The following is a 16499-nucleotide window of genomic DNA, read 5'->3' as shown; positions in this document are numbered from 1 at the left end:
ATGCTTTCAGAAGTGCCACTTCAGTACAAGGGATAAGTTTCTGTTATCCTCCAAGGTCTTTAACCTTTATCCCTAAAGTCAGTCATCAGCTATGTGAGAAATACATCTTCTTTCCCCTCCTAAAACTACGTGCCAGTTTATTTTACAAAAAGCAACTGGTCCATCTTTTTCACTAAGCCAGCCTTGAACATGCATATGGCTCTCAGGGCTACAGCATGTTCCATCCTGTACAAGGGCAGGGTCTAAGAGGAAGGTTGCTACTTTTCCTTCTACCTCTTTGCAGGCCCTAGTACCATTTGGCACCCCTCTCTGCCTACACCAGAGTCTTTCCTATGTCTTTCTCTTCAGCTCAGGGAAAGGGCAAGAAATCTTCCTCTACAGCAGCCCTTCCTACAAGAGCAGTTCCTGAGCAGACCCTATTATTCCAAGAAGACACTTATATCATGTAACCACTCTAAGGCCCAGTTCAGGGCTACATAATTTTCTACTTGATCACGACGTGAAGAGCTCCTCTGTCCTCTGTACAAAGAGAGCTATGTATCTGTCAATTCCTAGATCCCAGATTTTAGATAATTCCTTTGTTATATCTTATAAGTGTTACTTTGACCATAGCCAATCAGTGGGACACATGGTTAGGATGAGGGTATCTCTAGTGCCCACTCTTCAGTAATTTTAAAAGCTAAAAGTTTAATGGTTTGCTTTTTGTCCACATAAAGATGTCCCTGTTACCACTTCAGAAGGGCCACATCAAAATGTCATATTATTTACAGATAGCCATTTAAGGCTAGGCTGTAATTCCCTCTCTGACCATCTTGCCAGAGATCCAGCTCTTCCTGACCCTGCCCTGCTCAAGGGACAGGGTGGTGAAGTGGGGCTGTGAGGTCAGACAGATCTGGAATCCTATCCTGGCTTTACCACTTACTAGTTCCATGTGACCTGAGGCTAATTACTTTAGTTTTCTGAGTTTTAGCTTTCTAATTTGTTAGATGAAAATAATATAGTACCTCAAGGGCTATTATGAAGAGTAAATGAGAATAGAAATAACTCGCTTTCATATGGACTTTATATACATTAGCTCATTGGGTTTTCACAGCAGCCTTAAGAGAGAGGTTTTATTACTAATAATATATGCGAAATGCCTAGAACAGCAGTTTCCAAACTTTCTGGTCTTTGTGCTTTATTTGTAATAACCAAAAACTGTAAACAACTCAGGTGTCCATCAACAAAGAGGTGAACAAATAACCAAATTGTGGTATATCCATACAGTGAAATATTAATACTACTCAAAAATAAAAAGAAATGCATTATTGATAGACAACAAAATGAATATCAAAATACTTATGCTGAGGAAGAGAAGCTAGATGAAAAAGAGTACATTGGACCAGCCATGGTGACTCAGGCCTTTAATCTCAGTGCTTTAGGAAGCTGAGATGGGAGGATCGCTTGAGGCCAGGAGTTTAAGATGATCCTGGGCAACATAGTGAGACCCCATCTCCACAGAAAAATTTTAAAATTTGCCTGCCTGTAGTCCTAGCTACTCAGAAGGTTGAGACAGGAGGCTCACTTGAGCCCAGGTACTTAAGGGTGCAGTGAGCTATGATCGCACCACTGCACTCCAGCCTGAGTGACAGAGCAACAACCCATCTCTCAAAAAAAATTAAAAGTACATTGTTTGTGATTCCATTTATATGAAATCCTAGAAAATGCATCCTAACCTATACTGACAGAAAGCAAATCAGTGGTTGCCTAGGGACAAGGCAGGGTGGATGAGGAGGAAAGGAGGAAGGAATTGCAAAAGACAAGAAGAAACTTTTGGAGGTGGTAGATATGTTCATTATCTCGTGGTAGTGGTTCCTTTGGATGTATACATGTGTTAAAATTCATCAAATTGTATTCTTTAAATACATAAAGTTCATTTTATGTCAGTTACACATTTATAAAGCAGTGGTTCTCAAACATTTTCACTTTAAAACCCTTTCATACTATTAAAAATTAGTGATGACCCAAACAGGTTTGTTTATATGGGTTATATCTATCAATTTTTACTGTATTAGAAATTGAAACAGAAACTTTTAAAACGTGATAAGCAAAATCAATTGTATTTCTATATACCAACAATGAATAACCAAAAATGAAATTAAGGCTGGGTGTGGTCTCTTGTGCCTGTAATTCCAGCACTTTAGGAGGCCAAGGTGAGAGGATTGCTTGAGCTCAGGAGTTCGAGACCAGCCTGGGCAACAAAGTGAAACCCTAGCTCTACAAAAAATCGAAAAAATTAGCCAGGCATAGTGGTGCACGCCTGCAGTCCCAGCTACTCAGGAGACTGAAGCAGGACAATTGCTTGAGCCCAGGAGGTCGAGGCTGCAGTGAGCCATGTTCATGCCACTGCACTCCAGCCTAGGAAACAGAGTAAGACCCTGTCTGCCAAACAAAAAAAAAGAAAATTGAAAAAAGTCTAAACGAAATGAAAGACATCCCATATTTATGGAATAAGAGACTTAATATTGTTACAACCAAATCCCTATCAAAATTCCTGCTGGCTTTGTGGAAATGGACAAGCTGATCTTAAAATTAATATGGAAATTCAAGGCACACAAAATAGGCAAAACAACCTCGAAAAAGAACAGAGTCCCTAATTCCAAAGCTTGCTACAATGCTACTGTAAGCAAAACAGTACTGGAATGAGGATAGAAATATAAATCAGTGGAATTGAATTGATAATCGCAAAATAGACCCAGGTGTCTGTGATAAACTAATTTTCAACAAGGATACCAAAACTCTTTAATGAGGAAAGAATAGTCTTTTCTATAAATGGTGCTGGAACAACTGGATATCCACATTCAAGTGATTGAAGTTGGACCCCTTCCTCATACCATACACAAAAATTAACTTCAAATGGGTCACATATCTAAATGTAAAAACTAAAACTATAAAACTCTTCCTAGGAAGCAGAGGAGTAAATCTTCATGAGCTTGGATTAGACAATGATTCCTTAGGAAATGACACCAAAAGCACAAGCAACAAAAGAAAAAAATTAGACTCATCAAAATTAAAAACTCTCATAGCCATTAAAAAAAAAAAAAAAGAACAAAATCACAAAATCACATTCTTTGCAGCAACATGGATGCAACTGGAGGCAATTATCCTAAGCAAATTACCACAAGAACAGAAAACCAAAAACCGCATGTTCTCCCTTATAAGTGGCAACTAAGCATTGGGTACTCATGGACATAAAAAATGTCAACAAAAGAAACTAGGGACTACTAAAGGAAGGAGAAAGGGAGGAGGACAAAAGTCGAAAAACTAACTGTTGGGTAATATGCTGGATAATGGGATCATTCAAACCCCAAACCTCAGCATCCTGCACATATACCCCCTGGATCTAAAATACAAATTGAAATTATAAAAATAAATAAAATCTTAAAACTAGGAATTTTTACACCGCAAGTGACACCATCAAGGAAGTGAAAAGACGTCCATAGAATGGGAGAAAATTTGCAAGTTACAGATTTTTTTTTTTTTTTTTTTTTGAGACGGAGTCTCGCTCTGTCACCAGGCTACAGTGCAGTGGCGTGATCTCAGCTCACTGCAACCTCCACCTCCCAGGTTCAAGTGATTCTCCTGCCTCAGCCTTCCGGGTAGCTGGGACTACAGGTGCACACCACCACACTGGCTAATTTCTGTATTTTTAGTAGAGACAGGGTTTCACCATATTGGCCACTATGGTCTCGATCTCTTGACCTTGTGATCCACCCACCTTGGCCTCCCAAAGTGCTAGGATTACAGGTGTGAGCCACTGTGCCCGGCCAGTTATAGATCTTATATCTAGAACATATAAAGGGGACTGGGTGCAGTGGCTCACACCTGTAATCCCAGCACTTGGGGAGGCTGAGGTGGGAGGATCACTTGAACTCAGGAGGTCAAGGCCATGTTATTATTTTTAATAGAGATGGGCAACATGGTGAGAGCCCATCTCCACAAAAAATTGAAAAACTAGTCGGACTTGGTGGTGCACATCTGTGGTCTAAGCTACTTAGGAGGCTGAGGTGGGAGGATCATTTGAGCCCACGAGATTAAGGCTGCCTTGAGCCATGCACTCTGACGTGGGAGACAAAGTGAGACCCTGTCTCAAAATAATATCTAGAATATATAAAGAACTCTTACAACTCAATAATAAAAAGCAAATAACCAGTTTAAAATGGGCAAAGGATTTGAATAGACATTTCTTCAAAAAAGATTTACAAATGGCCAATAATCACAGTAAAAGATGCAAATCAAAACCACAATGAGGTACCACTTTATATCCACTAGGGTGACTGTATTAATTAAAAAAAAAAAAAAAAAGTTATCTCAAGCCTTAGGAAGGGGTAGATAAATTGGAACCCTTATACATTGCTGGTGGGATAGTAAAATGCTACAGGTGCATTGGAAAATAATCTGGCAGTTCCTTAAAGGTTAAACATGGAGTAACCTTATGACCCAGTAATTCTACTTCTAGTTATATGCCCAAAAGAAATGAAAACAGATGTCCACACAAAAACTTGTACACTTATGTTTATAGCAGCATTATTCCTAATAACCAAAAAGTAGAAGCAACTCATGCCCATCAACTGAGGAGTAGATAAACAAAATGTGGTATATCTATCCAACAGAATATTATTCAGCTGCAAAAAGGAATGAAAGACTGATTCAAGCTATACTATAGATGAAACTTGAAAACATTATGCTAAATGAAAGAAGCCAGTCACCAAAAAACACATATTATATGATTCCATTCATATGAAGAATGGGCAAACCTATTGAAGCAGAAAATAAATTAGTAGTTGCCTAGGACCAGGAAATGTGGAATGGTTCTAATGGTTATGAGGTTGTTTTGTGAGTGGTAAAAATGTTCTAAAACTGATTGTGGTAACACTTATGTAACTCTTCTTATACTAAAAACCATTGAATAATACACTTCAAATAGGTGAATTATGTGGCATGTGAATTATATGTCAATAAAGCTGTGAATTAAAAAAAGAAGATTTTTGGAGTCATGTTCTTGAATATCATGCCCAGGAATTTGAGATTTGTTGAAAAGCCAAAGCTAGAAAGGCATGGTGGTGATTACATAGCCTAATAAATGTTGAATGCTTACATCAGGGCTTGGCGTATAATAAGGATGCCAAATATATTGTTGTTATTGTTGTTCTTGTTATTACTACTTCAGATTTATGGTTTTTGGTTTGAGGAGGCTTTTTTTTTTTTAAGACAGAGTCTCACTCTGTCGCCCAGGCTGGAGTGCAGTGGCATGATTTCAGCTCACTGTAACCTCCACCTCCCAGGTTCAAGTGATTCTCCTGCCTCAGCCTATAGCATAGCTGGGATTACAGGCACCTGCCACCACACCCAGCTAATTTTTGTATTTTTAGTAGGGACAGGGTTTCATCATATTGGCCAGGCTGGTCTCAAATTTCTGGCCTTAAGTGAACCACCCGCCTCAGCATCGCAAAGTGCTGGGATTACAGGCTTGAGTCACTGCCCCCCGTCAGATTTATGTTTTAGAAAAATCACTCTGCTTATTGTGAAGAATAAATTAAAAGGGGGTAGGCAAGATTGAAGACAAGATTATTTTGGAGACATTTATAATCCAAGCAAGAGATGATGATGATAAGGCCAGAACTGTGATAGTGGGGATAGATTTGCAATTCCATTTCAGGATAGTGATTTGTTTATTGTCACGCTAGCAGTGTTCTCATTGATTGGGAATGTATTTTGCTCCCATATTTTTTTTTGACAGAAGTGGCACCACAAGAAACCAAGCATCACGCCATGAAGAGCATGTGCAGAACATTCGCCGGTTTCATGAATCCCTGCATCTTCAGGGAGAGGCAGTCTTGCCATGTGATGACAAGCTGACCACATCTCCTTTGTCCTCCCAAACCTCCATTCTGACTTCTCTCAGGTGAGGTTCTGCGGAGAAAAGACGCAGGAAACCATAGTGGGGCATAAGGTGAATGAGAAATGGCAATGTGCATTACTGCTTTTCTATCACCTGCCACCACCCTAGGAACATTAGTAGAGGGCTCTTTTGCATGTTAGTATCAGGTTGGACCCTGGAGCCTCATGGGATTCCTCATGGATGAATCTGTATCAGCTTGGGACCTTTCATTCCTTCAGGGGCTCTGTTACTGATCCAGCTGTAAATGCAGGAGCTTCAGGTTATTCACCAAAACTTCATAATAACCACCCTCACATCTACACAGCCTCCCACTCTCTTTAGAACTTACAAAGCTTTGTCCTGCCCACAGTCTTTATCCTCACAACCATTGACTTCTTCCAGATCAGCCTCTGTCCTGTTAACTCTTTTCTGTTCCTTTCTTAGTTTAGTTAGCACCTGAGTCAGAGAATCGCTGTGAGAATTGAAAGGGCGATGATAGATCAGCTATATCAGCCCCTCGCTTGTCTAATGAAAAGCGTGGCACAGTGGAAAGGACATGGCTTCAGAGTCAGATAGACTTGACCTCCAATCCTTGCTCTGCCCATCTCAGTGGAGGAGATAGCCATGTTGCCAAATAATTATAACGCAGGTTAGTAAGAGATGCAGTTTTCCTGGCCAAGAGTAGACAGGGGAATGCCTAATATTCTGCATTGTTCCTGGAAAGATTTAAAGAAGTCACATTTGAACTGGTCTTTGAAGGACATTTTGTGCAGAAAGAAGTTATGTCAAGGCTCAGGGGCAAGTCAAGTTTGGGGAAATGCCAGCAGTGCATGTAGGAAAAAGCTGAGCATAAGATGCAAGAAGCAAGGTGAGTTTTTTTAAGAGTCAGATCATGAAGGTCCTTGAATGGGCTCCAACACCTGACCTTGCTTGCCTCCTTATTCACCAGGACAACAGGCCTGAGCCACTGCGGCTCCCGGCTTTTTTTGTTTGTTTTTGTTTTTGTTTTTGTTTTTCTTGAGATGGGGTCTCACTCTGTCACCCATGCTGGAGTGCAGTGGTGCAATCTTGGCTCACTGCAGCCTCTGCCTCCTGGGTTCAAGTGATTCTTCTTCCTCAGCCTCCCAAGTAGCTGGGATTACAGGTCCCCATAACCACACCCAGCTAATTTTTTGTATTTTTAGTAGAGATGGTTTCACTATGTTGGCCAGGCTGGTCTCAAACTCCTGACCTCGTGATCCCAAAGTGCTGGGATTACAGGCGTGAGCCATTGAGCCCGTCCAAAAGACTTTATATTTGGGGGGGGAAAAAAAAACCTATTCTTTGATTTCATAATGCAAACTCATAAAAGAAACATCCACAAAATCTTTTTGGTTAATGACACAAGTTAAACATTGATCAATAGTGCTATAGACCAGCAGACCCCAACCTTTTTTTGGCACCAGACACTGGTTTCGTGGAAGATCATTTTTCCACAGATGGGGGCAGGGTGGGGTTGGGGGGTGGGGGATGGTTTCCAGATGAAACTCTTCCACCTCCCATCATCAGTCATTATTTAGATGCTCATAAGGAGCGCACAACCTAGATCCCTCACATGAGCAGTTCACAGTAGGGTTTGCGCTCCTATGAGAATCTAATGCCGCTGCTGATCTGACAGGAGGCAGAGCTCTGGGGTAATGCTCACTTGCCCCCGCTCACCTCCTGCTGTGCAGCCCAGTTCCTAATAGGCCACAAACCAGTACCAGTCCACAGCCCAGAGGTTGGGACTTCTGTTATAGATTATGGGAAACTGCCCAAACTTATTTTACAAAGAAGTAATATGTTCAGATTCTTATTTCAGATTAGTAAAATGCTAGAGATTGTAGGCTATTTAAGTGAAATTATTGACAATTTGGTTGTATTTTATTGGGTCATTCACATAACCTATTTGGAACCCACTTGAAAAAAGAAACTCCTTCACCTTCGAGTAGTTTCTCTCAACCTTGGCCCTGTTGATATTCTGGGCAGATATTTTGTTTTGAGGGTCAGTTCTGTGCATTGTAGGATGTTTAGCTGCATCCCTGGCCTCTACCAACTACATACAGTAGCACCCCTCTCTTTGGGTTGACTTATGACAACCCAAAATGTCTCCAGACATTGCCAAGTGTATCCTGGGGAACAGTATTGCCAGCTTGAAAACCACTGTGCTAGGACAGTAGTTCTCAAAATTTAGTTTATATCAGAATCCCATGAAGGGTTTATTACAGCACTGATTGCTAGGACCTATCCACACAGTTCCTCATTCAGTAGGTCTAGGATAAGGCTTGAGACTCTGCATTTCTAACAGGCTCAGGTGATGCTGCCACAGCTGGTCCTAGAACTAGGCTTTCAGAACTTCTATCTAGAGGGATTCTTTACCAAATGGGCATGAAACATAGTAAGATAATTTGCATTACCTCCTTAGATTCAAAGAGCCCTTTAACAGTGCTGCATTTGAATCATAGCTATCATTTCAGGCCTTCAGAGCAAGTATTAATAAACCTGTGTTTCACAGATGAGCAAATTACAGCTTGGTGTTCGTAGGTTGATATGCCATGGTTCTACATGGTTCTACACTGGTCTAACAAGACCAGTAGGTTTGCATATTTCCCAAAGCTACCCCCTCAAGTTACATTTATTTGCATGTTCCTCCTGCAGATGTTTATCCATGTGGCATATACCACAATATAGACACCTAAGTGATTTGGTACACACCATTGTGACTTGAGTCTTGGCCTCTAGTGATAGAATAAGGATCAACTTTGTCCTCTCATTTGGATTTTCCTCTAAGACATGCAGACTGTTTCTAACAAAAGGAAAGACTTTCAGTTCATGTCACAGGGATTTGGTATCCATGTTGTGTTGATTGTACCAGGCACATTGAGTGTACTAAGGAAACAGAGAAATTTGAGATACATTTTCTATTAGGGAAACCAAACTAACATGTAATGAGACAGTTAAGGGAAAATCTAAGAAAAGGTTTGATGTGTGAAATGATGAGTGTGAGAGTGTTTAAGGGACAGGTGGTCCAACGATTTGGGATAATGGACTTTGAAAAAAAGAAATGTGAGCTGCAACCTTTAAAGTTGAATAGAATAGAAATAGAGCAGGGAGTTACTTGAACTCAGGTTCCAGTATCAGCAGAAGTATGAGGAAGGAACGAACCCAGCTGGAACAGAGCCCATCTCATATGGAAAAAGCATAAGACTTGGAGTCCCAAATTCTGAGTAGCTACATACTACTCCCTGCTCTGGACAAGTCACTTAAATTCTCTGAAACTCAAGTTGCTTATTTATAATTACTGATCTCATATGATTAGCTGAAAATTAAACAAGATGGTATGTTTAAAAGCATAAACATAAAATCCTGTGCAAGTGAAGGTTTCTTATTGGAGAATGGTAAGAATGCAGCCCTATTAAAGGCTTTTAAACAGATTATTAAAATCATTTATTTATGTCCTTTTTATCCTTTCAACATTCTTTTGTTTTGTGCCAAGCACTATGCTGGGTGCAGTAGACGTGAAGGAATCAGCCCAGAGCTCACCGTACATCAGGGGAAATAGATGTGAAATAAATGAGTGATGTGATGGAAGAGTGCGGAAAGAACTATGGAGCACAGAAGAGGAGCCCCTAAACTAATTAAGAGAGTCAGGGAAGGCTTTTTAGAAGTTGCTTGCCTGAAGGATCAGGAATGGTTATGAGGTAGCAAAGGACAGTGTTAGCACAGAGTAGGGCTTTATTCTGTCAAAGTAAAGAGAAATAAGGACTGGAATGATGGTCAAGAATAGTTCCTTTCTGAGGAAGTGGCATTTTTGCTGGACATCATATGAGGAATTGCATTAGACAGACAAAATGGGGAGAAAGTTGTCCCCAGTAGCAGGATTGCTGTCAGAGGAGTGAAGGATGAGTTGGTGGATTGGAGAGAGAGGGCCTTAGTACATTAATAGAGCAAGTGAGAAGTATTAAGGCTTTAGCTCAAGCAGTAGTGTTCAGGGGACATAAAAGATGTTCATAATCTCCATGAATTACCCTTTTGTCTTCTTCTCCCCCTTTTGTTTATAGGAAGAATCTGAGTGAGCTTGATCAGATCCAGAGATACTTCAGCCAGAAGCTCACTAAGCCTTTCCTACCGCTCAGCCCTCAAACTCAAACGGCCATCTCACAGCACCAGGAGAGCTGTAAGGACCATCTTGGGCCAGGTGCCAGCAGCCTAGACCCTGGGAGCCAGTGTATCCTGGAGAAATCCAATAACCTGGTGTTGCAAGTCAGCTCCTTAATCACAGGTATGATTCAGATCCTTTCTTATTGAGAAGTTATGGTCACTAGGTGCTAATTCGAAAAGCATTTGAATGTTTTCCTTTGGACAAGCCCCTATGACCAATAGAGAGCAGTTGTTTTCTCCCTCTCCCTTTTTTTTTTTTTTTAAAACCATCTTGCTTTTGGCCGGGCACGGTGGCTCAAGCCTGTAATCCCAGCACTTTGGGAGGCCGAGACGGGCGGATCACGAGGTCAGGAGATCGAGACCATCCAGGCTAACACAGTGAAACCCCGTCTCTACTAAAAAATACAAAAAACTAGCCGGGCGAGGTGGCGGGCGCCTATAGTCCCAGCTACTCGGGAGGCTGAGGCAGGAGAATGGCGTGAACCCGGGAGGCGGAGCTTGCAGTGAGCTGAGATCCGGCCACTGCACTCCAGCCTAGGCGACAGAGCGAGACTCCGTCTCAAAAAAAAAAAAGACCATCTTGCTTTTGAAAAGCAGGGACATAATAATATGGCACAGCAACATGGGGCAATGGAAAGAGCATTGGACTGACCCAGGTCCTTGATGGGCTTCTGGTACAGACTTAGAGTCTGACTCTGAACATGTCCTTTCCCTTCTTGGACTTCAGGTTCCCCAGCCAGGAAAAGAGTGGGGTAGATTAGATGAGTGGTTCCTCAATAGCAGTTCTTGAACTTGTGCCACTCTCTGAGAAAATAATAAACAACAAGCATGTTTAAAATTCTAATTATCAGAGCCCAGAAGTCTGCACTTTTTACAAGCACCCTAGATGATTCTGGATATTAGGGGTTCATAGTCCACCCTTTGAAAAACCCCTTTGGAGCAGTGGTTCTCACTTTAGCTGTGTACTGGAATTACTGAGGGACTTTTAAAAAACCCCATGCCCAGGCTGTACTGTAGGTCAACAGAATCTCTGAGGTGGAACCTAGGCATCAGTATTGTTTCTAACTCTCCAGGTAGTTCTAGTATGTAGACAAGACTGAGACTGCTCTAGAGCAAGTATTGGCCAACCTACCTGAGCACAAGAATCACCCGGGGCACTTACTGTGAAATAGAGATTCCTGGGTCCTACTCCATCCTTCTGAATCAGGATCCAGGGTCATGACCTAGAAATCTTTATCAGGCAGACTTCACTGGGAAATCAACTAGGTCAGCATCCTTAGACCTCACTTGTTTTTGCTCGAGCAAAATGCATAGATTCTCCACAGGGATGAAGAATTTCAATTTTCTTTGTCTAAAGGGAGAGAAAAACACCATGATTGACACTAAATACAAACCTTCTTTCTGTCCTCTTCTTCCAGATGCCTAACCTGTTCGTATCCATGGCCTCAGATAAATGCTCTGTGTTTGACTTCCACTTGCTTGGATATTTTCAGTCAAGTGTTTATTGAGCACCATCTGTGCCAGGCACTATTCTATTATTTGTCCCAGGAGGATAGAGTGGTGGATGTGACAGGCATTATCTCCCTTCATCAAGCTTATATTCTATAGTCAACCAAAGAAAAATCCTCTCACAAAGAAAGTATGACAGCAAAACAGATGAAGGCTTGTTTGGAGTAGAGGTGGAAACAAATAGGGGAATCTTTATAAAGGGGCATATTAAAAGAGGAGAGAGAGGGAAATTGTGGCCAGGCACGGTGGCTCACACCTGTAATTCCAGCACTTTGGGAGGCCGAAGTGGATGGATCACTTGAGGTCAGGAGTTCGAAACCAGCCTGGCCAACATGGCAAAACCCCGTCTCTACTAAAAATACAAAAATTAGCTGGGCATGGTGGTGCGCATCTATAATCCCAGCTACTTGGGAGTCTGAGACATGAGAATCACTTGAACCCAGGGGATGGAGGTTGCAGTGAGCCGAGATTGCTCCACTACACCCTGGCCTGAGCAACAGAATGATACTGTGACTCAAAAAAAAAAAAAAAAAAAGGAAGAAGAAGAATTGAAGCTGTGGGGCCTAATATTTATCCTGGAAGACATGGGAAGTTCTCAGCAAGCAGACGACTGAATGAGAACTGGTTTTCACAAGGAGAATGAATTTAAAAAGAGAAAGATGATTAGATCGGGGAAACCATTCAAAAAAAAAAAAAGAAAGGGAAAAAAAAAACATAGCAAAAGCCTGCCCCTGCCTCCATTATGCCTCAGTACGCTTTCTTTACAAAGCCATCAGACAAATGGATATGAGTGAAACTTGAGAGAGAGTTACCAAGTGGGTTTTTTTTAAGCCAGAGCTATATGCTAGGCTGGGCCCTAGAGATACAACATGATTCAGACATATGGTTCATGCCCTAAGAAGCTTCCTGATAAGACTTGGAGTCCCAAATTCTGAGTAACTACATACTACTCCCTGCTCTGGACAAGTCACTTAAATTCTCTGAAACTCAAGTTGCTTATTTATAATTACTGATCTCATATGATTAGCTGAAAATTAAACAAGATAGTATGTTTAAAAGCATAACATAAAATCCTGTGCAAGTGAAGGCTTATAAGGAAGCTCACAGTCTAAGGGGGTAAACATATGATTACACAGCATCATATTCTTAAGTGCTTCCTTATAGAACAAAGCCATGTAGCAATCTTATTGAACTTATGAATCTGCAAAGGCTTCCTGGAGGACATCCAATAGAACATGCCTTGAAGCCTTGAAGGCTAGGCAGGTTTATAAAAAGCAAGAAGACTGCTCTGAGACAGAAAGCATGCTCAGGCCAAAGGATTAAGATCAACTAAACATGCTTCCCAGTGCCTATTCCTATTTACAGGTAGTAATGTTCCATTTTCATATATCTACCCATTCCTTTGAGGCCTGAAAATCATCAATGTATAATATTAAACAGCCAGCACCTCCTGTAGAATGAGCCCTCTGTTAGGTGCTGTGAGGGAGATGTGACCCCTATTCCCCAGGAATCAAATTTGCCTTCAGTTCCTAATTTTCTCCTCTCAAATTATCTTGCAAACATGTATCATTTACTAGGTCTGTTTATTAATTTATTCACTATTTCATCCCAAAAATAATTTGAGATGACTAGTAGCTTCTATTTATTAAGTGATTGTATATTCACCACACAGTGTATGCCCATTTCTTTCGTGTATTCTCTCCTGTAACCTTATGAAGTAGATGGTGTTGATTATACTGTACAGATCAGCAGACTCAGAGAGGATAGTTTGCTTGTGATCACCAAGTTAACAAGTGACAACAGAGATTCGAACCCAAGATTGACTGGCTCCAAAGCCTATGCTCTTTCCAACATACCCTGCTGCTTCTATTTTCTCTGTAAATCTTCCCTGCCTTTTCGTGTGGGTGATAGATATTTCCTTGCTTTTATTTTCCAAGTAAAATCGGTAGTTTTAATAACTGTCATCAAATAGGTAAATAAGTGGATTCTCATTTTGATTTTTAATATAGGTTACTGAAGTAACTGGAAGCGTGAACATGCCCACCAGAACTCCCAGCTCCTAAGGATTCCTGAGCATGAGCAGATAGTCTCTGAAAGCATTTCCACAGACGTATCCACAACTATAGATTAGATTCTGGTCCTCTGATATTAGAATAAAGTACTAAAAATTGTACTGCCTTGAATATAGTCTCACTGAATCTTGGGTGGACTAATTTTCTTTATGGCTTGTTCAAAGTCTGATTGCTAGTGTGCTTCTGAAGCTAGAGGCTAGTGTGGGAAATTTGAGGGGTCTATGGCCCTACCTTGTAATGAGAGTGATATGTGTTGCTGTTCAGATCTGCAGACTATCACCAGGGATTCCCGAGCAGCTTTGAGTTCTCACCGAGCCAGGAGTAGAAACAACAAGGCCACCACCCTCCCAGATGCTCAGGACACAGAGGCACTGCAAGAACGATGCACAACGCCAGATGAGCCATTGGCAAGAGCTCCAGATAAGGGCACAGATTCCCCACCACCCCCTCCTCTCGAAGAGACTTCAAATGGAGGAAGAATGCTCCATGAGTCCCTGAGGCATACAGTACCCATTGCAAGGATGCAGAGCAGTGAGGACACTGAGGCAGGCCCAGACTACAGTGATGAAGACTATGAAGAAGACATCATTGAGCCCAGGACCTTAAATGAGATCACCACGGTGACAGACAAAACTAGCCCTTGGTCTAGTTTCATATCAGACACAAGTGACGTCATCAGCCCTCAGCCTGACGAGGTACAGAGGGAAGGCCCTTCTTGTCCTTCTCCAGGGCCTTTCTACAGAGAAGAGCTTACAGTCAAAAGTAGCTTTCTTTCCAGCCCAGAAAGGGCTGTCAACTCCCACCTGCCTAGGGAGGGTTCTCCTAGCCAAAGTCTTATTGCTTGTGAGGGTGAGGCCTCTAAGGCCAAGGTTAGTGGCGAGTCTGCCTCAGCCAACCCTCAGCCCATCCCATGCCCGACACTCTCAGGAGCCCAACAGAGCAGCACATTTGTTGGATGGAGTTCACCACAGGCAGATCAGAACAAGGAGCCTAAGTCAGAGGCCCCTGCCGAGAATGAAGCTGCCACCAGTGAGCTCAGTGACTCTGCTGATAGCTTCAAGAAGTTGCCGCTAAGCCTAGCCTTCCAGAGCAGAAGGGAAAAACATAAGGGACCACCCATCGACGCCTCTGACATCAGGCAGAGGCAAGTGACAACTGGATCAGAGACATCCACAAAGCATAGCCTCCTACTGTATCCTTTGGCATTTCCCACAAGTGGTTTGGATGCTGGTGCTAAGGCCGGCCTAGTGTGAGTGTGAGCAAGTGGCCACCCTCATGGAATGCACTGGGGGGCATGGGAAGGCCATTCCTTCAGAAGACCCCACCTGCATGACAGGTGCTACAGTTTTACCATTAACACCGGCCCTCAGAAACATAATGCCTTGAACTGGGTTTAGGCATTGGTAGCACATTAGCCTAGCCTACCCTGATTTATCCAATTCATCTGTTGGGTATTTTACCACCTGAAGGCAAGGCTCGGCATCTAAGGAATGAGACTATTTATCTCAATTGAAAGAGAAGCAGAGGGGCTAGAGAAAGAGGGAAGTAGATCACTGCCATGGAGCACTTTACGTACATTTTTCATTCGGTCATCATAAGTCTTTTAGGTAGGTGTCATCTCTATTTTGCATATATAAGGAAACTGATGCTCAGTTATCGTGACCTGCCTACTTTTTCTTTTTTAAGAGACAGGGTTTGTTCTGTCACCCAAGCTGGAGAGCAGTGGGATTATCATACCTCACTGCAGCCTCAGATTCCTGTGCTCAGGTGATCCTCCCACCTCAGCCTTGCAAGTAGCTAGAACTACTAGGTATGCACCATCACACCCCGCTAATTTTTTTTTAAGAGTTGGGGGGGTCTTGCTGTGTTACCCAGGCTGGTCTCAAACTCCTGGCCTCAAGCAATCCTCCTGCCTCAGCCTCCCAAAATGCTGCAATTAGAGCATTTGAGCCACCATGCCTTGCCAGATTAAATTTTTTTTAAAAAACCAAGTGATGGAGCTAAACAGGCACTATGAAGATGGACTTTCCCAAGGCCCCAGTAAGGTACTGTTGATGGGAACAGGGGGCACCTGACATTCCCTACTCCCTCCTTTTAAACACAGACTGGCATGTTATGGGGAAAGGAAACCACTTAGGACCATCTACAGCCTCCACACCTGTGGCCTAACCAACTGATTAGATCAGCTCACCTGCTGTCCCAGCAAGCAGGGAATGTTGTATGGCCGGCAGGTAAAGCAGGCTGCTTTACTAGACTAGAAATCTTCCTCCGCTAGAAGTCAGGGAGCCTGACTTTGACCCTTCTAGGCCCACAAAATGATTTTTGTGATTATAGACATATAGTTTAATCTTTATGAGCCCGTTTCTTCACCTATAAAATGGAGGCGGAAATCCCTTACCCACCAAACTATAAGCTCCCCAAGTCAGGGACCTTGTCTTTTTCTGCATCCTCAGGACCTAGCACTATCCAGAGAAGGGATTTGTCAGTGTAGATTGGATTGAACTATCACAGTTTCACAACATTGTTGAGAAAACCAGATGAGCGGAAACATTTGTACACACCACGCAGTATGATTCTTGATGCATATCAGAGAAAAACCTAGGGGTGGGAGAGTGGGCTCAGGAAAGGATTAAAGCATGCAATGGCTGGAGGCTGAGCATTGAAAATAGACCTCCTTGTGTGCAGTTCTCCCTGACCTTGCCTATCCTGGATCCTGGCCCCTGATGTTGCTGCCTTTGCAGTCAGTATTAATTGTGCTCAGAATATGGCTGATGGAGGAGCTGCCATATGTGTCCAGACCCTAAGCGCTGCTTTAACTT

At 42.4% G+C, this 16499-nt stretch overlaps 1 protein-coding gene across 9 annotated transcripts in view; it reads left to right on the top strand.

Annotated features, from left to right (window-relative positions):
• The window catches only part of C2CD3 (C2 domain containing 3 centriole elongation regulator), a 158616-nt gene that overhangs the window by 122537 nt on the left and 19580 nt on the right, over positions 1 to 16499 (top strand). For 8 of the 9 annotated variants that reach the window (XM_023209423.2, XM_023209426.3, XM_023209421.1 and 5 more), the window contains 3 exons: positions 5780 to 5944; positions 10000 to 10220; positions 13945 to 14872. In XM_023209423.2, the coding sequence (XP_023065191.1) occupies positions 5780 to 5944; positions 10000 to 10220; positions 13945 to 14872 (1314 nt within the window). The other variant, XM_023209430.2, reaches the window with a different exon arrangement.

The sequence above is a fragment of the Piliocolobus tephrosceles genome, chromosome 13 (genome assembly GCF_002776525.5).
Source record: "Piliocolobus tephrosceles isolate RC106 chromosome 13, ASM277652v3, whole genome shotgun sequence".
Lineage (NCBI taxonomy): Eukaryota > Metazoa > Chordata > Mammalia > Primates > Cercopithecidae > Piliocolobus > Piliocolobus tephrosceles.
This window is presented reverse-complemented; position numbering and strand designations above follow the sequence as displayed.